General features: G+C 39.4%; 1 protein-coding gene across 1 annotated transcript in view; it reads left to right on the top strand.

Annotated features, from left to right (window-relative positions):
• The window catches only part of map3k22 (mitogen-activated protein kinase kinase kinase 22), an 85388-nt gene that overhangs the window by 27021 nt on the left and 33724 nt on the right, over positions 1 to 24643 (top strand). The window contains exons 4-5 of the mRNA XM_036558010.1: positions 10451 to 10566; positions 13551 to 13588. Of these exons, the coding sequence (XP_036413903.1) occupies positions 10451 to 10566; positions 13551 to 13588 (154 nt within the window). The remainder of the gene's footprint in view (positions 1 to 10450; positions 10567 to 13550; positions 13589 to 24643) is intronic.

Genomic DNA, 24643 nt, shown 5'->3' with positions numbered 1-24643 from the left:
TTTGGGGTGGTTTTCCCCTGAGGTCCAAAAATACTGTTTTATGTACCAAAAACGGTCATAATTCATTTTTACGTGACCATTTTCAAACCTCTCTTTATCCCTTTAACTAAACAACCCAGTTTTTGTTACTATGCCTTTAAGGCTGATTTTTGTAAATGAGCTCTGTTTTGACTGGCTAACCTGTATTGTGCTTTGTTCAGAAAGCAGTCCAGGCAGAAACTCTCCTGATGACTTCAGTATGAATGGGCGGGGCTAAGCTGCAGTAGGCTGAATAAGCGGGTATATATGAATGCGTAGATTTTCCTGACGCCACCAAAACATGTGAAATCAAAATGGGCTGTTTTTGCGGCTTTCTGAAATCAAAAAAGTGAGAATATTACGTTTTCCATGATCTTGGTCCTTCAGATCAGTGGCTAGCTGTCAGGATTTGTTAAGCATCGTAGGGATTCCTGATTGTTGTGTGATGTATTTGCGTAGGGGACAACAACATGAAAAAGATACAAAATTGTGAATACAGTGCTGCACTGCAGATTACTCCAAAGCATGACAAATAACACGTTAAATGCTCATTGTAGGCCAGAATGACCATTTAAGTAATCTCTAAAGATTTGCTTTTGTGGCTTCTGACGCTCTGTTGCATACTGTTAGTCCTAAAAATGGACAAAAAAACATTGTGTAGTGGTCAGTAACCCAGATTCTAAGAAGTGCTATTTTGTCCTTTCTACAAAACCTTGGGAGCCACAACATTTTATGTCCATTTCACCATCTTGGCTGTAAATATGTCTCAGTACATGCTAATGCACTAATATAGGATAAAAATATATCAACAAAAGCGCAGACTTACTTTACTCTCCACAAAAGTAGAACAGTTTCTTGTAAAATGTCTCTAAACGTTTGACTTTTTGCAAAGCTGAAGTCAGCTTCTCATTCGCCAGCTTCTTGTTCAAAGTCACGAAGCTGAAGTCAGTTTCTTGTTCAAATTTTCCCGTTTCAGCTTAAATGGTGCCGCAGATACATTGTGACACCTCGGGCGCCGTGTAAGGTGGAACAGGAAAATTGGAAAGAGAAGCTGACTGTAGCTTCGTGACTTTTTAGTATTTGATTAAATGTATAAGGAAACCAGCTGGAGTGCTTGTAAATGCATAAAAGTCCATTTGTCTCTAAATTATCAATGTTCATCTTAAACCTCTCTCTTTGCCTTTTCGTTAGCTACTAGCTAGGCAAGATTGTTGTCTGCGTTGTTGTGTAACCAGTAGTCTGTGCGCCAACCTTCAGGGTTATAGGCTACATTAACTTCAACGTTTAAGACCATCATTTTATATTTACCTAAAAATTTTGCTGTGGAGCTGCAACAGAGCAGTAAAAGAGCCGCATGCGGCTCTGGGGCCGCATGTTGCCGACCCTTGGTCATAGTTAAAGACAGTAGTAGTGACCATCTTGAAGGTTGAAATTTGTCCGTGGTCCATGTGTTTGGTCCATGTTTAGAGACAACTGTTTGTGGTACAGTGTCACAACCCATATCAAATGTCTCTTTAACATTACTAAGCAGCTCAGTGCAGTTTGAAGGAAGTGTGTGATGATTTTGTCATGCAGTTTGCACAATACTACTTGGTTTACATAAGTTTCAGTTACTTGTTAGCTACATTAGCCTCACAGCTCCAGTGCAGAACTAAAGAGGCAAACTTCAGACCCCAAACATGTTTGGCCATTAACTACATTAGTGTAAAAAAGGGAAAACTGTAAATTTGAGGTGTAGCGAAACTGTTCCTTCAACATCTCCTTTTTTGTGCAGACTAAGATCAGAAGTTGAGTGTGTTTGTGGGTGGGCCACACTGCGTTCTTCTCCCCGAGGTCCACACTATGTTCTTTTAGTCTCTGAGGTAATGCTTAATGGCCGTTTGTGTCTCAGCTGTGGTCTGTGTAGGAGTGTGTGTGTGTGTGTGCGCGTGTTCGTGTGATGTCATCGGCTGATTTATTGGCAGTGGTGGCAGAGCGGCTCCTTCTGTTTGTTTGGTCTCCTTGACTCCTCTGGACTCGAGAGCGAGAGTATGGAGAGAGAGAATAAGAGTGAGAGAGAGAGAGTGGGGCAGGAGAGAGAGTACAAGAGAGATTTTAAGAGAGACAGAATGAAAGAATAAGAGAGAGTGGTGACAGAGTGAGAGAGCGAGGGAGAGAATAAGAGAAAAATTAATGTGTGAAAAAGGAGCAGAGTAAAAGTAATAAGAGTGGAGAGAGAAAGATAGAACATGGAAAGAGAATGAGTAAGAAGAAGAGAGAATAAGAGAGGGAGAGACAGAAAGGAGAAAGTGACAGAGAGAATAGGAGAAAGTGGAGAGCAAGAGAATGAGAGCTTGAAGAGACAATGTTTGAGAGTAGGGAGAGCGAGAATGAGAGAGAGCAAAGAGAAAGTGAAAGAGTGTGGGGGAGAGTGGAGAGCGAGACAGGATGAGAGAGAGAATGGGGAGAGAGAGAATGAGAAAAGCGAAGAGAGAAAGTGGAGAGTGAGACAGGATGAGAGAGTGAAGAGAGAGACAGAGTGGGGAGAGCGAGAATGAGAAAGTGGAGAGCGAGGCAGAATGAGACAGAGTGAAGAGAGAGACTGAGAGAGTGGGGAAAGCTAGAATGGGAGAAAGTGGAGAGCGAGACAGAATGAAAGAGAATGAAGAGAGAGACAGAGAGTGGGGAGAGCAAGAATGAGAGAAAGTGGAGAGCAAGACAGAATGAGACAGAGTGAAGAGAGAGACTGAGAGACTGGGGGGAGCGAGAATGAGAGAAAGTGGAGAGCGAGACAGAATGAGACAGAGTGAAGAGAGAGACAGAGTGAGGGGAGAGAGAATAAGAAAAAGTGGAGAGTGAGGCAGAATGAGACTCAATGAAGCAAGAAAGGAAGAAAGTGGAGAGAGAGAGACAGAATGAGGCAGAGTGAAGAGAGACAGAGAGTGGGGGAAGCGAGAAAGGAAGAAAGTGGAGAGAGACAGAATGAGACAGTGAAGAGAGACAGAGAGTGGGGGGAGTGAGAAAGGAAGAAAGAGGAGAGAGAGAGACAGAATGAGACAGAGTGAAGAGAGACTGAGAGAGTGGGGGGGGCGAGAATGGAAGAAAGTGGAGAGAGACAGAATGAAAGTGTGAATAGAGCAACAATGAGAGAGTGAAGAGAGACAGTGAGAAAGAGTGGAGAGAGAATGAGAGAAAGTGGAGAGCGAGAGAGAATGAGAGTGAGGAGAATGAGAATGAAAGAGTGAAGAGAGACTGGAGAGTAAGAGTGAGAGAAAGGGTAAGAATGAGAGCGAAGAAAAAATGAGTAAATGAAAGAGAGAGAGGACAGAATCATAACTGAAATCATAACTGAAAGAAGTGAATTGTATAAACACAAATTACTGTCATTAGTGACATGCAGGAAACAAACAAAAGCAAAAACTTTATTGCAGTCACTTAACAGAAACGCAGTTAGTTGGGATTCACTGTAAAGAATTAAATGCTGCATTAGTGTCAGGAGGGAGTCTAATAAAGGTTTTGATTCTCAGTTTGACTCATTTTCTGCACCTCAGTAGTGAAAATAATGTGATTTGTGTGTTTCATTTCGCATTGTTTCACTGTTATGACGGCTGTCATATCCAACTCAGAGCCCTCTCCATATAAACCTGTGTGTATTCCCTGTGGAGGTATTTGGTCTGTATCGCTTTCAGCTTTGCATTACGCCTACTTTGCGGATGGAGCAATTGTTGCTCTTTTGTAGTTTCAGTATGTTCATTGTTACTAATGAAAGACGGCCCATCAGCAACTCGACCGGTTTTGTGGAGCGTCACTTTGCGGGTTTCGTATTTCCCTCTATCGCCTCATCTACCTTTAAATATAGCTCTGATAACCTCATCCCATTACATCATGCTCAGTGCAGCTCATCTTCTTTCTGAAGCCGTGCCAAGTAAGCCCGTGGAGCTGACGCGCTTACAGAACACGCTCACACGAGAAACATCTCAAACGTTCAACACTTTTACTGTTGAAAAATGAGGACATAATGAAATTAAATGTGCACTCATAAAAATGATGGCTTTTCGAGGGTTCTTCAGTAAAGACAGTGGCTCTATATAGAACCATCAACACCCAAAGAATCATTTGCATGCTTAATGGGTACTTTGCTTGGTGAAATGGTTCTTTAAATTGATGGAGAGTGTGTTGTATATCATTCTATGTAGCATCTTTTTGAAAAGAGTTCTTGTGTTGTTACAATGTCAAGCTTGTAACAATGGGTATAGATATATAGAACCATATGCAACACTCTATCAGTCTGAAAAACCAATTCACCATGCAACGAACGCTTTAAGCATGCAAATGATTCTTTAAGTGTTTATGGTTCTATATAGAACCGTTGCCTTCTCCTCCCTCTTCACTCCTCCCCCTCCTTACCAGTCTAGAAGAAATGTTGCAAGGTCAGCATCAAACTTCATCCCTTTTCTCACCAAGAGCGGTCTCCAGCGGTGGTCTTTTTTCTTCTATTTTGTCACCACCTTTCTTTGCTGTCGAATGTGGTTTCTTGCTGGAAGCGGGCAGCAAAAGCCATTATTGCATTTACTGTTCCTTACATTGGCTACCTGTCCTTAAACGGTCTAACTGGGGGCAGTACTTTCAACATGATGAGGGCAGTGGTACTTCTACATCCTCTCAAGTTAGACTGATGACGAGTAAGCTAGACTAAGACGAGATGACACCATTGCACTTACAATACACACTGCTCTCACACACCTGGACAGAAAGAACACATATGTAAGAATGCTGTTCACAGATTACAGCTCAGCATTCAACACAATCATCCCTGCCAAACTCATTCCTAAGCTCACAGACTTGGGTTTGAACTCTCATCTCTGCAACTGGATACTGGACTTCCTGACGAGCAGACCCCAGGTGGTGAAAGTTGGGAACAGCTTTTCTTCTAACTCTGAGCACAGGGGCTCCCCAGGGATGCATACTCAGCCCCCTCTTGTACACCCTGTATAAACATGACTGTGTAGCCAGACACATGTCTAACATCATCTTCAAGTTTGCTGATGACACTACCATCCTAGACCTCATCACTGATGAAGATGAAACAGCCTAGAGAGACGAGGTCAGCACTCTGTGTGAGGCGTTGTGAGGACGGCAGAAGCCATCATAGGCAACAAACTACCAGTCTTACAGGACATCTATCAGTCCCGCTGCCTCAGAAAAACCAAAAGAACCGGTCAGACAGCAGCCACCCAGCACACAGCCTGTTCACCATCCTGCCATCAGGCAGGAGATTTCGCAGCAGACAGGCTAGAACAACCCGGTTAATGAACAGTTTCAACCCACAGGCTGTCAGGCTTCTGAACAAGTGATGAAGCTGTGGGTTCCTCCCCAGTTACCATTTTCAGTCACTTTGTCAGTATATTTATTATATCATATATAGTGCTATGGGCAATAACACTAAGTCACTTTAAATAACAATAACACTAAGTCACTTAAGTCACTTTAAATGTATATATTCTAAACAGATTATCCCATGTTTAGTATAAATATATTTGTACATAGCTGAGAGTTTTATTTATTACTTTTTTTGTATATTTTGTATATATTTAATATATTTCAGTTTCAGTATTTACTTTGTATTTTTATTTTTACTTGTTTACTTTCTGTAGAGTGATTACTTCACCACAAGCATTTCAATGCATGAATGTCCTGACATGTTGTGCAAATGACAGATAAACTAGAAACTTGAACTTGAAACTTGACAGGCTCGACGCTACAGGGACTCACTATCGCCTACTTGAGGTACAAAGTGGTTTCAGTATGAAAGATGCAGAGTGAAAGTAAAGTTCAGTCCAGAGATTTGTGTTCCTTCAGCTGTTTCTCTTGAATGAACATGTTGCCTGAGGGAAAGTTTGTTAGCTTTCTGATCTCGGAACTCCGTTCTTTTCTATCACACAGTGTTTTAGTGTCCATTTTTGTGAGCTAAATGCCAGTTTTCGGTCTGACATCACCATGTGTTTTGAACCAGTCATCAAGTGATTTAATGACTCAAGACAAAACCACATTGGAGAAGGTGATACGAAGCCATTTATCACCCATTTATGCTGACACAGACATTCAATTGCGCATGCATAACTTCTGTAATTGCCATTAACCAATAGAATAGGACACTCTGGAGCAGCCACACATGAATATAAGGTCAGCATGCTTGATGCCAAGCATGCTGACGGGGTATAAAGCCCCTCTGCCATTGGGTTGTGAAGCAGTGGAAATGTTTTCTCTGGAGTGATGGAGCTCCATCCAATACTTCTGGGATGAGCTGATCCAGAACTAATCATCCAACATCAGTACTTAACCATACTAATTCTCTTGTGACTGAATGCAATCTAATCCTCACAGCAATGTTCCAACATCTAGTATAAAGCCTCAAAAAGTCTAAAAAAGTCAATGTAGAATAGAGCTGCCCAGTATATCACTTGTAATCATTCTCATGATATTGGGCTTTGCAAGACTGATATTGCAGGAAACTGTAATATGCAAATGAGCCTGCTAACCAATCACAGTGTTATTAACATTCTGACCAGTCCCAGTTGTAGATGAGCTTCCATTGGTGTTTTGATGAATATTATTTTTGGTCAAAATAATGCAGACCAGTCTCTGACTGTATAAGCTTTTATATATTGCAAAACACAAAATAAAGCAATATAATGGCAATACTAGTTTTTGAGGCTTGAATTCTTCCTGCTTTAGTTTGTTGCTTTTAGTTTAGCATTTTAAACAACCTTATGACTAAAACTGGCAGAACCTAATGGTCAGCCTACATTCACAAGCTTTGCAAAAGTACAGAGAAATGTACCATTTACATCACCCAACACATTAAACCAGTCATAGAGTGATTTCATTACAGGATATCCTCAGTTTACATCATTTTCATGTCATGGTTTTAGCATAGTGTCCAATTACCACTCTTTACAAGCCAATCTGAACATTATTGCTTTAGCCCTTATCCAAGGTTTACTACTATTATTGGCAGTAGTGTTGGGCAACATTGATAGAATTCAGTACAGTGATTTTTTTTTTATATATATATTTATATCACCTTGTCGCTGTATCATATGGTATTTAAGTTGGTGTTAATGTAGTTAGAGTTAATAAACTTGATGAAACCATTTTTTCTCAGTACTGCTATTCTGTGCTAAAAAATACCTGAGATAACTTGTTTGATTGGACTGTTTTGTTCCAATTACACCAGAGGGAACCAGACAGAAGTCACATTTCCAGAAATGAAACTTAATATTTATTTAAATTTTACAGATTTTAAATGTTCAATCTGAAGCACCTAGCGAATGGTATACAGTGCAGTCAACTGGATGCTAATTCAAAATAGAATTGAAAAGCTAAAAAGAAACTGGGACACTGTTCCTGCAAAAGGGACCCTCCCTTTGTTATGAGCATTATTTTAGGGATATAATTGGTGCCAAACCGTGACTGTCAGAGCTAGACCTTCAGTTTTGCCATCAATGTAAAAACTCTGTGAAAAGATAAGAAAAACTAACCTTTAAGATGGCGCTAATTTAGCGTCCCTATGGTATTACTAATAGTATGTTAGCGCTAAGCTAACACTGGAGCACATGACTTTTTGGCTGTTCCAAATTAAACACCAACATTTAAAGCTTGTAAAGGCCATTCCATATGTTTTATTATGCTTGTAAATTGTTTTTATATACATATATACATATATAAAACTTATAATTTACTTTGTATGTTGCAGTTTTACAGTCTTGCAGTAAAGAGTCCTGGCATAGAGTTGCCACTGTTTTTAATTTTTAACAACTGGCTGGAATCTGGTTAGATTACCATTTGTATTCACATTCAGGGGTGTATCTAGAACTTTCTGAGGATCTAGTGCATCGTTTGTTGTCACTAAATTGGTTCCAGCCATTGTAAATCAAAACATATTGGTTGAAACCTCTGCCAATTACTAATTATGTTTGTAGTTAATCAGATGCGTAACGCCTTCAGTTCAGCTCCTGAAGTCCTAACCAATGGGAGAGCTCACTTGGCTGTACCTACCTAGATACCACAGAGAAAAAATCCTGATTGGACAATTCTCTCTTTCAAGATTTTAGCCCATTTATTTTAAACCAAAACTTAACAATGAAATAAGAGTATCACTACAATACAAAAGATGATTCTATTAAATAAAAGTCAAATATATTGCTAAAAGTATCACCAAAAGTGAAGAGAGCAGTTTTACAGTACGTCAGTATTGGTATACCGGTGTAGATGATATATCGCCCAGCTCTAGTTGGCGGAGTTTTTGGAAAACAGAGGAAACTCGATCTGACTGGCGTCTGCCATGAGTCAGCATCATTCATGCCTCAGGATGTTGTGGCTTCATCCTCATGAGACATCGTTTACCACAAACTGGAGGAAAAAGTACCTACCATCTAACTTGAGGAAAACTATAAATACAGATAATCAATAAATTGCCATGTGTTCACCAGAAAGACAGACTCTTGTCTCCTGGCCTCTCACTGACAGCGGAGGTGAATGACCTTGCACTCAGACTGTAATTAGTAGATGCAGCTAATTGCTTCCATTAAGGCCTCTTGATATGTTAATGCTGACGGTTATTTGCATGATTGCTCCCAGTTTGCTGGATAGGGGCTAACGAGGTGGCGGCTGATATGCAGGCTATTTAAATGTTTCCCAGGATGCTAATGCTTTCCTTTTTTTGATCCCAAGAAACAGTTTTCTATTCGGTGCACATTTGTCTTGACAAGGTCTGCAGAAAACCCTCTTTGGTCTTCAGAAGAAAGAAATAATTGGTCCTTTTTGTACTCCTCAAACAAAGTTTTACTTCAGTTATTGAACGGGAGAGGGCTAGCCTATTAGTTTTGCCTTCGCTAGGGCTGGTTAAAACAAAACCACTTTGTTCGCTGATCGATTCACTTCTTTATTTCTTTTTATCACAGTCTATTTGAAGCCTGTGGCAATGCGAGCCTGTCATTGCTTCACAGCTAGCTGGATTTGGTGCCTTTAGCTTTATGCTAACAGTGCGTGTTGCATTATTCAACACTTTTTTCTATCTGTCTGTCTCTCTCTCTCTCTCACTCTCTCTCTCTCTCTCTCTCACACACATTACCTCTGTCATGCAGAGGGTTTGATTCCTGATCCTGAGGCACTGAAGCAGAGCAGGTCTGTCAAAATAGATGATGCCATTAGCATTAGCGCTGATACTGGCATGCTAGCAGAGAGACTTGTGGCCAGCCACGTGTGCAGCGTCGTGCGCGCTGACCCCAGATCAGATTGCCTGTAGGTTTATGTCACCATTGAGGAAATAGGCAGTGGCTGGCGCTCTTGTGAAAACAAAGCATGTGGATCTTCATGGTGGAAAATCTACCAATAGAATCTGAAGTGGAAATACTGGTCTGGTTGGCGTTCCCTGTGGCTCTGTAGACGCACCATGGTCATTCATCATACGCGCGCGATGTCTATTTTTAATCCCAGCAAAACGACCTGTTTCCTTTAAAGTCCCATTTGGGACATGCCAGGGCACAGTGCAGCAACGTTAACACAGCATTAACTCATTGGTAGCCATCTTATTTAACAAAGCAATTTACAATGCAGTAAAAGCATGAAAGTCATATAACTAATAAAAAAAAGGACAGTGAACAGTGAAAACAAGCAGATACACATATGTTTGCATATATATATATATATGTATATATATATATATATGGTCCAAAAAGGTGATCCAAGGAACATCTGCTAAAATACTAAATGTGAGTGTTAAGGTTCCAAAAAGACTGTCTTGAAGTCACCCTGATGGCAGCTCAGGTCTATGAATTGATAATGATAATGGACTCAGAGCTGTTAAATGCATAATCTTATGTGTCATTTCTGGCATAAATGTGACTTTTCAGGACCTTTTTTTGCTTTTAAAGTTGTTTTCAGAATCAGCTTTCCTAAATTTTAATTGTTAATTTCATGAGTCCTTGGCATCTTTGAAACGCTATAAGCTACATGTAAGGTACCGACCTACTCTGTGATATGTGTCTTGGTGGACTAGTTGCATCAGTTACTAGATGAGGAGAACTGTAGTTGGTAGTGGATGTCATGGATGCTGCTTTTTTGGCTGAGTATTCATCTCTAGAACATTGAAACCCTCTTTTTAGACCTAAGTAAACTTCTTAGCAGTTCATACTGACAATAATCCCTATGAGCTCTCAGATTTCAGAAAGGTTATGTAACAAATTTAGCTTGAAATACCAGAATTGCTCAACATAATGTAAAGTAGATCATGTGATAATAGTAGTAGCCACATGTAGGCTAATGTTAAGAGTAGCTATGAGTAGAGTAGAGATACCGTATACTGTCTAATATACTAAAGTTACAGTAAAAAAATGTACCACTATGATATCTTTACTCAGCATTTCTAACTCTCTCTGTTCATGTGTTACAGATGATGAGGAGGCTCTAAACTCTATCATGAAGGATCTGGCAGCGCTGCGTTGCTGTTACCAGCTCAACAGCAACAACAGCCACAAGCCCAAGACCAGGACTCAGACCTACAGACAGGTAACTGCACTTAAGTACTACATTACCCACAGTGCATCTCTTAGAAGAAACCAAAAGCAAGTGAAGTCCATTTTAAAGCACCTTTTTGATCCATGCAGTGCCTCTTCAGGTTTGCTTTAGGTTCCTGTTTGGCGCACGTTTCAATTGTCCTTAATTGATCCCAAAGACCTGAATGGATGCGAATGCACTGCTGAATGCATTCTTAAACAGGACACAGCTGAGCGAGACTGTACTGAAAGTTTTTAAGCCTTTACATCCTGCTGTTACGCGTAACATGAAGTTTATTATGCCTTCGTGTGCATGTTTGTTCCTCCGAGTCACCCACAAGCACCCTTTCATCACTGTTATTTTCTCCACAGTGTTATCACTCCGCACAGGACACAAGTCAGAGTAAAAGATAAATGGCTTGCACGCATAGTGTGCGCCCACTCACACACACACACACACACACACACACACACACACATACTTTCTCTTTTTGTTCTGAAATGACACTTCAGAGCCACGCTGCAACAGAAACAAAAGGCGGAAAGTCAAGCTGAACTGAAAAGCATTTCCACGCTAATGCTAATGCAAAGGCATCACGGCTGCCAGCATCATGAATGCTATTAGTAAACATATCTTAAGTGCTGTTGTGGGAATTGACTGTACAATTGCTCATCAGTCTGCGTGTGAGTGAGCGCTGAAAATAAGAAGATTGTGAGCGACGTGTTTGTTGTTGTTATGTCAGTATATGAAATCATTTTTATGTTTCATGTGTATTATTTATACCTATATGCAATAATAATATGTCCCATGTGTCAGTCATGTAAACATATGCTGCGTTTTTTTATTTGGCATACAGTCATGTGGCAAAGTTTGAGCAACCTCGTCCAATGACATTTTGTTGATTTTCTAACTGAAAGTTAACACGTCCTCTGCAGACAACACACTTCTGCACATATTAATGCACAGTTACTGTTTGCTGTATTTGACACATTGGACAACAAAAAAAAAAACACAAAAAAAACCTTCAAAATGTCGCCTGTGCAAAATGGCAAAATGTGGCCTCTCCAGATATGTTCCAAATATTTTAAATTCAGCAAGTACATAAAAATTGAGCACTAAAATGTACTTTTTTAAGGATGTGTTGACCTATTTTCACTTAAAATAAATCAACAAATATGTCCCGTGACCAGGGCAAAAATACAACTGCAATAATAATATATCCCCTAAGTGTTATATGCGTGTGTAAATATCTATATGCAATAATAATATATCTCATTTGTGTGACTCATGCATCAGTGATGCAGTGATTTAGATGGTTCAGTAATGCAGGGATTAAAATGAATCAGGGATACAATGATTTAGAGGTCTCGGTTATGCAGTGATTTAGATGATTCAGTGATACAGTGATTTAGGTGATTCAGTGATACAGTGATTTAGGTGATTCAGCAATGCAGTGATATAAATAAATCAGTAATGCAGTTATTTAGATGTCTCAGTGATGCAGTGACTCAGTGATGCAGTGATTTAGATGACTCTGTGATGCAGTGATTAAAATGAATCAGGGATACAGTGATTTAGACGTCTCAGTGATGCAGTGATTTGGATGATTCTGATGCAGTGATTTAGATGACTCAATGATTCAGTGATTTAGATAATTCAGTGTTGCAGTGATTTAGATGATTCAGTGATGCAGTGATTTAGACGACTTAGTTATGCGGTAATTTACATGATTCATTAATGCAGTAATTTACATGATTTATTAATGCAGTGATGTAAATGAATCGGTAATGCAGTGATTTAGATGACTCAGTGATGCAGTGACTCGGTGATACAGTGATTTGTATGACTCAGTGATGCAGTGATTTAGATGACTCAGTGATGCAGTGATTTAGATGATTCAGTGACACAATGATTTTAGATGATTCAGTGATATGATGGTTTAGATGACTCAGTGATGCAGTGATTTAGACAACTCAGTGATGCAGCGATGTACATGATTCAGTGATGCAGTGATTTAGATGACTCAGTTGATGCAATGATTTTAGATTATTCAGTGACATGATGGTTTAGATGACTCAGTGATGCAGTGATTTAGACGACTCAGTGATGCAGCGATTTAGACGACTCAGTGATGCAGCGATTTAGATGATTCAGTGATGCAGGGATTTAGATGACTCAGTGATGCAGGGATTTAGATGACTCAGTGATGCAATGATTTTAGATGATTCAGTGATATGATGGTTTAGATGACTCACTGATGCCGTGATTTAGATGACTCACTGATGCAGTGATTTAGACGACTCACTGATGCAGTGATTTAGACGACTCACTGATGCAGTGATTTAGACGACTCAGTGATCCAGTAACTTAGATGTTTCAAGTGGATTTACAATCAGCATGTAGTCAAATGAAAACAACACTAAACTACAGACTCAGTTCAGGGTATGGGGACCAGCTGTGGCTATGTACTTTGACCTCACTTCTGTTTTTGTAATGCATGTCATATGATAACATTCAAGATCAGTTTGTTTAAGAATTCACTGGGTGTTTTAAAGATACTTTCAATTCACTTCTGTCTGTCATATGATGACAAACTATAACATGCACTGCATCAGGTGCAGTAGCCTATATTCGGTGCATATTTTCACTGTCACATCAAAATCAAAAACTTTTCTTAGAAAATCATGTCATTTTATCTTATATCATAGATGTCATGACAAGCTTCTGTTATGATAGCGACAATATGCACAATATGCAGAAAACATCAATAAGCAGTTCTTTCCTGTGACATTAACTAGCGTACCAAAAGCTGAAAGCTGCTCTTTCCATTGTTCTGTTTCCATAGAGCTATTTATGTGAGATCAATAAATGTTTATTCACTTCCCTTCGTAGAATAGATTGCGCCCAGTGTGCGCTGTAATGTTTTTTTGGATCTCGGCAGGACGACCACTTTCCATTGCACTCATGCCATTCTCCTGTTTTTGTTCCTTGCACAGGATCTGCGAGTGAAGCTGGAGCATGAGAGAGAGAAACGGTGAGTCAGAACGTTCACATTATTAGTGCTTTGCTTGGGCCTCCACTTCCCTCATCACATCCACACGGCTACTGGCTTTTGCCAAAACTGAGCTTTCCGGGCTGGAGGGGGAAACCTGACAATTTGCCAAAAACAAAACGTTCCTAGTAGGGCTGCACAGTATATCGTTTGTTAATTGTTAGAGCAGTACTGGCCTGCTGAACTGATATCAGAGAAGGTTGCAGTAACTGCCCTCGCTAAATATTCAATGTTCTATTTGAATGGTTTATAATAAGGCTAATGGTTTATAAATAGGCATTAAATGAACCAAAAAAGAGAAAGAATTTTGGTCAAAATAATTTATCATGTCACGTTAAATGTTTTAAACACGTGCACATTTGCTGGCCACTTTATTAGAAACCTCACCTTGTAACTCCCCCTCACTGATAGGTTGTTTGTCCACTGCACATTTAAGAACTGACTCAAACTAGAACCAACGGAACTTATGGTTCTAGTTCTTTTTTTCACTTGCTTGAGGCAGTTGGAACTGTCATGTAAATGGCGATAAATGTTTTAGTTGTATTTTTTTGTCACTCCAAAGTGTCTAATTTGGCTAATTATCTACCTTGCTTGCTAGTTATAGTTAGTTTAAAGGGGAATTCCACCTATTTTTCAAAATCTCATATTTTTCAAAAGCACTGCCATCTCTGTTTATGATGTAGACAAAGTCACTCAGAGTGGTTTAATTTAAAATATTAAATTCCAGAGAAAGTCAGAGACAGAATTGTCTCACAGTGGTGGTGATAGGAACCAGACGTCTGAATTGTTTAATATCTCTAAAAGCTCCCTTCACAAAAAGCTGTTACACAAAATGGTTAAGAATTTGGTTAACATATATTTATTTAACCCATTCCTGGTAGAGCAATGCATGCAGGGTGTTGTAAAGCAAACAAGTCCCTAGCAAACTTTTTTTGCGGATTATTTGCTTTAATTTTATTCACATTACCTATAAAACTGAGAAGACACTGGTGTTTTAAATAGTAAATAACATGGCTATATTTGCTTTGTAGACATCACTACCCCTCGTTCCGATCACCTCTACTGAAAATAAATCTTGAGCTTGAAAAGATATTCAAATGCAATGATTTGTCTCTATAAACAAAGATCAGAATTGTCCAGGCTGTGGTCTTGTCTGTAGTTGTTAATGGATGTGAAAGCTGGACAGTAAACAAGAATAAATACAATCAGAGCAGTCATGAACCAGCAATTCAGAAGCCTGAAGACTCAAAGAGAAGGACAGTTAGGAGACAATATCAATACGGTCGCCAGGGATCAGAAATTACTTGACGGCACTTTATTAATTATAGATGCAATGAAAAAAGGCAGGGATTAAAGAGCTAATTATTAAAGATAAATTGAATCAAATGATTAAAGATCATTTAAATAGCAAATAAGAAAGAAATGCAAAGATAACAAACGTGCAACCTAGTTTACGCCAGAAGTGATGACCCATTAATAAAGCGTTAATAAGCAGGCTTATGTCACCTTAGTGAACTCTTTACAAAGTAATAATTCTAAAATAACAATTGACACATAAAACATACCATTCTAGTTTATATTCTGGTGCACCTATTGGTGATGTAAATAGTGCTTAGTGACTTTATCCTCACTTGGAAGGGTAAAGAATTCACTAAATATGTGTTAGCTTCAGCTGTTACCAAAGACAGAAGAGAATTCCTTGAAGTAGCATTAGCTCCTGTTGCTACTAATCTTGACCAGGTACCAAAAACCATAAAGCTGGAACCTTTGGTGATGCACTGATGGCCAATGGAAAAAAATAACAGTTCTAGTTTTCTGGTGCCAATGATTCTGGTACTGTGTACAGTGGAATAAGACTGTAGCTATTATATTTTACCAGGTACACCTACAGTATACTGTATGTTGCTGCTCAATTTATCAGCCCCTCTACTCCATTCATCAATGAAATGAGACCACCTTAAGACCACCGCTGACCAGATATTTGGGAGGTGGATCATTCTCAGCATGGCAGTGACACTGATATGAGCTTCAGTCTGTAACTGTACACCTACAAAGTGCATCCATACAGTATGTGTTTCTGATAAAATGGCCATGACAGGGTAGCACAAGGTCTGTGTATCTAATAAACTGGTTGACCACAATACACAGCAGTATATTCATAATATCGTATGTCCATATCCTGCAGCCCTAGAGCACTGTGACATTTAACTGTAGTGTGAGTAGACAGACAGAGAGAGAAGGAGCCAATATTTGAGTTCAGTGACACAACCCATATTAATCGTCAGCGTCCTGTGGTTGAGCCATACACCCACACAGAGTGAGAGCATGTGTCATTTCTTCCAAACCGCGTCCAGCAATGCTACAAGCTGTGGGAAAGGAAAAATGTATCCGTAACTCTCTTCTGAAGAGAGAATAACTGTCGGGCAGTTTATCAAATTTGCTGGCTGGCTTTGCCCAGTGAAACTTACGTGCAACTTTAGTTGCTTGAAACATACATGAAACTAACTAGCACTGGAGTTGCGCAATGTAAAGCGTCCTGCAACTCATTTGGAACTCGGCCGCAACAGGCCTGAGCCATGAGAGAAACATGAGTTCTCGAAGCTAAGATTTCTGTAACCTGCTGCGTCAGTTAGCCAGCATACGCTCATGGATGTTTATATGGCTGCTTGTATAGTGTTTATTCTTTGTTAGCCTGCTGTTATTGTGCTTTACATTGCTAGATTAATTTTCTCCTCTCTAGACACCCACACAGCTCTGATTCATTTGGGATCGAAAGGATGGATAGAACAGGAGGCCCGAGACGTGGTCTGCAATAAATTAGTGCTTCAAGGCCTGGATGAGCGAAACATCAAGTACTACCTTAATGGCTACTTCAGCATTCATTTTCAAAGACTTAACATAAAAGTCAAATATAGAGTAAAGAATCCAAGATAGATAGATACAAGAATGATAAAAATGCTGCACACATGTAAATTACACCTCACGGAAGGCTTTAAATAGTGAGAGCGATATGCTGTATCACAAATGCAAGATGCAAATTTGGCTAACTAGTGTAAAGCCAACTAAGGCTGGCTTTACATGGTGAAACTTTCATGCAACTTGTTGCGTGCTATGAGTTGCCTGCATGATAATTTCCATGCATCTTGACAGCCACACAAAGCAATTCAAAAACAATCAAAATGTCCTTGAAACACATTCATTAACTCCACTAGATAGCCAAATTAGCAGTGTGTGTGTATTGACACACCATATTGTTCTTGCCGTAAAGTCATCCACTAGGTGTAATTTACATGTTTGCAGAATTTGTATTATTTTCGTATATATTTTCCAGGCTTCTTTGCCATTCCTTTTTTCTGACTCTACATATCTGTCTTCTACACTGCAAAAAAAGTATCTTGTCAAGTGAAATTATCCTAACTCCAGTTAATCTATCTAATATTTCTTATTTTTAGATGGTTATGGACTTATTATAAGATTATCTAGCTTATTTCTAGACATTATTTACCTGTTTTAAGTAATTTTATCAAGAAAAATGATCTCACTATACTGGCAGATAATTTTACTGGTTTCAGGCACATTTCTTAAAGCAAGCATAATTATCTGCTGATATAGTGAGATAAATGTACTTAATAAAAGCACTTATAATAAGTAAAATGTTTGGAAACAAGTTAAAATAATCTTAAACTAAGCTTACAATAATCTCAACAGGAGAAATATTAGATTGAGTAGATTCATTTTATTTGACGATACCATTTTTTGCAGTGTATCTGTTTATTTAGAGTTCCTCACTGTAGATTTGAGTTTTTTGTCTATTGTGTGTATGTTAAACCTTTGAAAATAATAAGTAGCCGTTATGCTTATAGTCTACTGGATGTTTTGCTCATCCTGTCCTAGAAGCACAAGTTCATTGCGGGCTGTGTCTCGGCCTCATCATCTACAATAATTTTCATCTTTTGGATTTCAAATGTATCTGAGCTCTGTGTAAAATTGGGGGAGAGAAAATGAATGAGTGGAGAAAATGAATCGTGCTACATAGATCACGATAACAACAGGCTAGAATAGTAATAATTAACAGTGGTACAAGCAGTCGTTTAAATCGCTGTAGCACTAACTGGCTAGTTAACACAGCTGATTACAGAAATGTTATCTTTGAGAAACGTTTGTTGATATGGCTCAGATAACCAAAACCGACATAGTGAAAAACTACCAACATTCAGTCAGTCAGAGGGGTGGGTCTCCTTTTCAACTGGCCAATAAACCATCTTCTGTCAACTTTCTTGTCCATCAGTTGGGTTAAATCAATGGCCTGAAAGAATGTTGTTAGACATCCTCACACGTTGTAACGCTTACAGCTGTTTCAGCTGAGTTTCAGGATGCTTTACATTGTGCAACTCAACTGCAGTTTAGTTTCATGTAGGTTTCAAGCAACTAAAGTTGCATGAAACTTTCACCATGTAAAGTCAGGCTTAGATTTACACTAAATGTAGAGAGTTAATAAACACCAACAACCAGTATATAGTAAGTCAGTGGACTCATAGTTTGTCTTAGCCTTTTTTAAAGTGGAAATACTGTTTTGCCTTTGCATTTTGTTGCAAACTTTGGAAAGACTAAATATCATGATGCATATTGTGGATTATGAAAATGTCAAGTATCGTAATGTTACATTTTTATCACCCACCCTTGGAAGAAAATCTGCTGAGCTAGCTATGATCATGCCACCGGGCTTGATCTCTCAGCAAAAACCCCCAGTGCATCATGGGAAAAGCCAGGTTGTAGTCTAATAGGTTCCTACTGTGTCTTTTTTCTCCCAGAAGCTTCTGCTATCGTTCTCAGCACACCCAGAGAGATGGAGATGACAGTGCACCCAGCATGCTGCTCTACACTTCTAATTGGCCTCTGAGGGAAAGCCTCACTCACTTTTCACATTCTCTTGTGGACCAGCTTAATGGCCCATTAGAGAAAGCTAGATAATCACCCTACTGCAGCGGCCGAGCTCGCGCGATCAAATAGCTCGCTTAGGGACAAATTTGTGCACTGCATTAGGCCTATACAGTGTAGCGTAGAGATGTTTTGATATGGATTAGTGCTAATGCGTGCTCAGTTTTGCTTTTTCAGTACATATTGCTGGCCGTATAGAGAAGTTTCTTCTCCTAGCTATCACTTGAACCTAAATTCGGGACGACTAATGATTCAAAAATCTTGCTGGCGAGGCTAAAATAAAGTTGCTGTTAAAAAGAAAACCTCAAATCTCCTCTTATCTGTTTCTAGACCATTTAAAAATGCTGGTACGCCTTTACATTGTTCGAACATTTCATGATGAATGGGCCAATGGAAATGGTCAGTTAACAGTGGCCATAATGAAAATTGTAACCATCCTTATATCTGTTGTAAGCATGTCTACTCACATCCTACAGTGGTGCCATAGTACTCTGGAGCTAATTTTCCAGTTAAAAGATTAGAAAATCTCCCTTCTGATGATGTATCTTGAAGGTGGGAGGAATTTTTGTAATACTAAATCTGCTTTTAGGTGCATTTTTGAGGTTAATGCAGAAGGAAGGCAGATAGCTAATGTTGCTGTTAGGAAGCTAAATATCTTATTGCAGTTGTATGCGGTCTTCAAATCCTCGTTAAAATGGAGAGAGTAGATCAACCAACTCAAACAACTGAAATGATGCATCAAACGAGAAGGACAACAAGCTAAAAGCTAAAGTTAGCATGGCGCCTACCTGGCTAAGTAGATATTTTTCCTCAGTTTAGCTTCTTTTCTCTGACTGAAAGGGTAAAAACTTGTATCTAGTGTCCATTTAGTGCTGAATAAAGACAGAATCTTTACAATTTACGAATTTTAAACTATTGAAGTAAGAGTTGTCACACTAATGCTGGCTTGGTTGTCTTTATTAGCCTAGAGATCAGTGGCTAGGCTAGTAGTTGGGCTTGTTTGACACCACAGGGATTTCTAGCGGTTATATGATGTATCTGTGCATGCTGGATATTGTAGTTAAAGAATTTTTTTGGACAAAAACATGAAAATGATATAAAATCGTGAATTCTGTTAAACCGATGAGAATGAGGGATATAATTTTGTGCTACAGAATAATACATAAGATGACAAGTAACATATTCACCTCTAGTTTTAGGCGCCTTTAAGGCTTTATTTTTGTCTTTCTGCTATAAATTGACCATTTTAGAGACAGCAGTAACATGTTGTGTCACTATAAATGCTGGCAGCCAAAACGTTAAACGTCACAGTAACATATTGAGGTGATATGGCCTCCTTATATTATAGTCTATGTAGCCATACAGTCAGGCACTGCATAGGGCTGAGTTCGCTAAAGTGTTCTGGAAAGTTCCACTCTTTGAGCCTTTAATGTGACGAGCACTCGGAGACAAGTCAGTCAGTCAAGCCTCATCAGCGCAGGCTGCTTGTGTCAGCTGGCCGGGCTAAGCAGCCTAATTGGAGCCACTCGAAGCTTTTTTTCCTCTGGCAGCGGCTGAAGTGGTGGGACAGGAAGTAGGAGAGCAGCGCTGCGAGTGCCAGCCTGGGGGTCCGGGCCAAGCCAGGCGGCTTATCTGAGCGCATCGAGGAAGGAAAGCCATCTCGTTCCGTGCATCCTCCGCTTCTCCAGCCAGCCACCTTCCCCCACCGTCCTCCGTTTCCGCCCATATCTCCCCCATCACACACCGGAAACATGGCCAGCGTTCACTGGGCCTGGCGAAAAGTACTGAACTATTAATCTTACAGTGATAGTTCTGTGAGAAATCAAACTTGCACAGTTTTTCCACTGTGGATCAGCCAAGGCATGTTTGGTATCTGAAGTTTGCTTCTTTAGTTTTGCTTCGGAGCTATGAGGCTAATGTAGCTAACAAGTAATAGAAGCTTATGGATGTGAGTTAGCATTGTGCAAAGTAGGGATACACGGAAATGTCGGTCAACTGAAAATGGTCCAAAGAGAATAAAGGCTGAAAATTTTCAAAAGAAAAAGATTAAATAAGGCTGCAGTGAAGTGTCAAAGTCCAACACTTAACAAATAATCTGAATGGTAAGGCAAAATAGTGATTAGAGTTTGCATTCAAACAGTATGAGCAGCAGCAGATAAACACTAAAGCACAAACATGGTCCCTTGCAGCTGCGTTGTATATGGTCTTTAATTTACATGCTTTTATCACTAACCTGTTAAATTAAATTACTGAATGAAAACCACGTAAATAATACCATGCAGCTCAATATCTTTTGGTAGTTAACTTTTTTCTGGTTGTTACTACAAGCATGTGTATTCGTAAGACCCTGTTGAGGTTTAAGGCTGTTTCATCTCTATATGAGGAACACTTAAGTGACTTACGTGCTCATCTCTGCCCCTGCTGGAGAAGCCTCAGACTGCTCGATGGGAGTTCCAAAGCCACATCCACGTGTCTTAAATGTTTAAAAAAAAATCATTGTCATGGTGTTATATTTTATAGCTATCTTTGGAAAATCATGGTGTTATATTTTATAGCTATTATATTTAATATTGTTTAGCAAGTTAAGAAAATAAGAAAAATGTAGGATATGGGCCACAGTTTGAGGCAGTTTACATGAGGCTAGGGTATATTAACTTCCACTACTTACTAACTATATTTGGCTCATAGCTCCAATGCAAAACCAAAGTAGAAAAGTTCAGATACCAAGCTGATCAAATATGTTTGAGCTAACAGGAACACTGTGTAAGTTTGATTTTTTGCCAAAGTTTTGCTTTAATCATGAAAAGTGGACCTGCTAACCCTAATCTCTGATCAGTGTAAAGGGAAGCTTCTGCTGCCAGCTTGTTTAGTCCTGCTGCATGCCTCAGTCCTCTACTTTCCCAGAATCACCCCCCCAAATAAGAGCCAATCGGTAGTCATTAAGATAGGAGCTTGTTTTGATGTAGCGACAACAAGGCCGAAAGGCATAAACTGCTGATCAGTAAACAGTAGCTAATTGTTGGCAAGATTTCGTGGAACATCAGAGACGACCAGATTCTTCAAAAGCAGAGGATCAAAAGTCAAGTCACCCTGTTCATGTACAAGTATGCAGTAGAATTAAACAATGTTCCTCCGGAACTTTTGTGCAACATATAAGATATGGGTCAGTGTTTGCTGGGCCACACAGTAAAAGTGACCAAGAAGTGCCAGAAACTTTGAGATTGAGATTACTTTTCAATAGAGTTACACAATATAGACAATAAATTGCAATGTGCACTAATGTGGGATATGATGAGCAATAAATTATGATTAGGATTCATTTAACAAATTTCTTTAAATTTCTTTAAAAAGCTATTATGGTGATGCACGTTTGTTGTAACAGTAGCCATTACTGCTCCTAATGCTGCATTCTCTGCAGTTTAATTCCGTCGATCTCGCTCCGCACACCTGTAACGGAATTTGCTCCATAACAATGTGTTAATCGCAGACATACGCAAGTCATATGAAAACACATAACTCATAATGTGTACATGAATGCAAGCAGGCATTGGGGCAGTATGGGATGTGTAGACTGAGTTTGGCCTGATTAAAGCTAAACTTGAGCAGAGGAGGGGAAACAGGCACTGTTCTGCTTTTTTTTCTCTCTTTCCTCTCAGGAAGCTCTCCATCTGCCTTTGTGTGCGCACTGATGTGGGGCCCACTGGTGTTGAAACAGCGGTGCTCTCCGGTCGATTGGGCCAAACGCACTGATGCGCGCACACACATGCAGATAATCACACATAACCACACTAGGAGCTTATCGATATGATTTTGTTGCTGATACTGATACTGATTTTAAGATTTAAAAATTTTTATAATCAATTAAATGCTGATAAAATTTGATATTTGTATTTTAAAATTCTAATTTTATGCTCCAATAGTTATAGTACTTTATGACTGATCTGACCATCAGACAATCACACTTCTTAAACTCAAATAAACAGCAGAAAATTCTTTGGGGTTTTGGTTTGTATTAGTCACCTTCTATTTTTCATATTTTTCATCTGTTCTCTTTGTAAAGAAAGTGTTTTTTTGCATGCATTATAACATCATTCTGATTCTAAAGGTTTGGCTTGGATGCATTTTACATGTGTTGATTTTAACCATCACAGTGTTTTGTATTCACCACTTTAGCCTGTATTGCTATCATATAGTTAACTCTTTAGAACCAAGTGTCTGTGCGGCGATCCATTCTGAGAATTTGCCGATGGCCTCTTAAACATGCTTAAGTCTGCTGCCAGAATAGTGACAGCATCTGAATGTGTAATTTACAAGCAGGATCAGCATGTTAATCCACATGCTAATGCATTTTACAGGCAGTCACAGTAAAATGCATCAGCATGTGGAATCGCAGCTTTCTGTGTGCTACTGTTTTTTCTGTTGGCATAAAAAGGCCCATGCCCAAGCTTGTTAGATTAACAGAGAAGGCCAGATTAAACTGCAGAAACAGCCATGTTTTTGTGTTAGCTTCAAAGGGTTAAACAGGGAGTGATTCACAACGGCACAAAGTTTCGAGTTCCTCAAATCCATTCCCTTGAATTCCTGGATTTTGTAATCACCAGTAGCTATGGCACTAGGTGCCCAATCATTAGCATTCTCCAGGACTAGAAACTGGATTCAAAGTCTGTATTTTACCTCTGATGTAAAGTTATATATATATAATAGGCAAAAGTTTAACATATCGGACAAAAAATAAAAGTTGTCCTGTGCAAAAGTTGTGGCACATTGTATATTTTTGGTTCGATTTTTTTTCCCGATCTGTTAAATTCAGCAAATAAACAGTAATTTGGCATTAAAATATGCAGAAGTGTGTTCTCTGTAGAGGATGGCCCAGTCCCATTTCTTATTTTTACCCCTATCCCTTGTTTTCGAGTGTCACCTTGCCTCTTGGAACTGAGTTACAAGGGGTAGTGGTTGAACTCTTCCTTTATGAAATGGGACAAACCTCAAATAAAGAAGCATATTGCTTCATTAACAGGCTACTAGTGGTGCTCTGTAGGCGACCCTGCCAGTCTGTAGTGATAGCGGAGGAGGGTAAAGTTCAGCAACCTCACTGCTGGTCTTTAGTTACATTTAGGGCATCATATGCTTTCAAAGAGGGGGGATGTGACAATTATTTATTATCACCCACCCCTAATTCTTCAGTGATGTGAAGCTGAAGTCAGCTATTCGCCAGCCTTTACGTTTGAATTTTCTTGTTCCACCTAACATGGTGCAGTACATTACACAGTACATTACACTACATTCTAGTGCTTCAGGTGTCAGACCTGCTGGACTATTTAAGGTGGAACGGGAAATTTAGCTGGCTAGCTACTGAGACGTTAGCATACTATTAGCGATTTTTTTGCTTGTTATGAAGAAAAGGACTATAATTCATTGAAATTACATTATATTTAGACAATACAGTGGTTATAGTATTTTTTAAGGGAGAAAATACTCACTTTTGTGTTTTTTTTGGTCGCTTGCGCAGCCATCTTGCCGTTTTTTCTTTTTTTCTCATAACACTGTTTGGAGTGTGCCTCTGAAAAACCTCCGTTTGAAGGGCCATGTATCCCTAACACTTCGCCCTACCACTTGTCTCAACAAAAATCTGGATACCCTACCACTAGATGTGAATGCGTAAAACAGAGGGCTAAGGGTTAAGAGGTAGGGGCAAGAGGTGAAATGGGATTGGGCCGAGGTGTTAACTTATTTTCACTTAGAAAATCAACAACACCTGTCATTTGCCCAGTGGCGGGTGTACGGCTATATGAACAGACACTGCCTATGGCTACACACTCTGAAAATTAGACAATCAGAGTTTGGCTCACAAAAGTAGTCACATTTTAGAAAAGGCTACGAGTGCACTGAATGACTGTACACGTTGTTGTTGTTTACAGGCTCTCTATCTACTCAGAAAAAGGCATTGTAATGTAATTTATCATGATTGCAGTGATTATTTTATTGCCCCCCTATCCTGGACTCTGTAGCCCTGGCATGCATTTTCATTGTATTGCTGTCACAGTGTGAAATGCAATCAATAGGGAATGGGTCTCTCTGCTACATTTGTCCTCAGACTCT

The sequence above is a fragment of the Colossoma macropomum genome, unplaced genomic scaffold (genome assembly GCF_904425465.1).
Source record: "Colossoma macropomum unplaced genomic scaffold, Colossoma_macropomum, whole genome shotgun sequence".
Lineage (NCBI taxonomy): Eukaryota > Metazoa > Chordata > Actinopteri > Characiformes > Serrasalmidae > Colossoma > Colossoma macropomum.
This window is presented reverse-complemented; position numbering and strand designations above follow the sequence as displayed.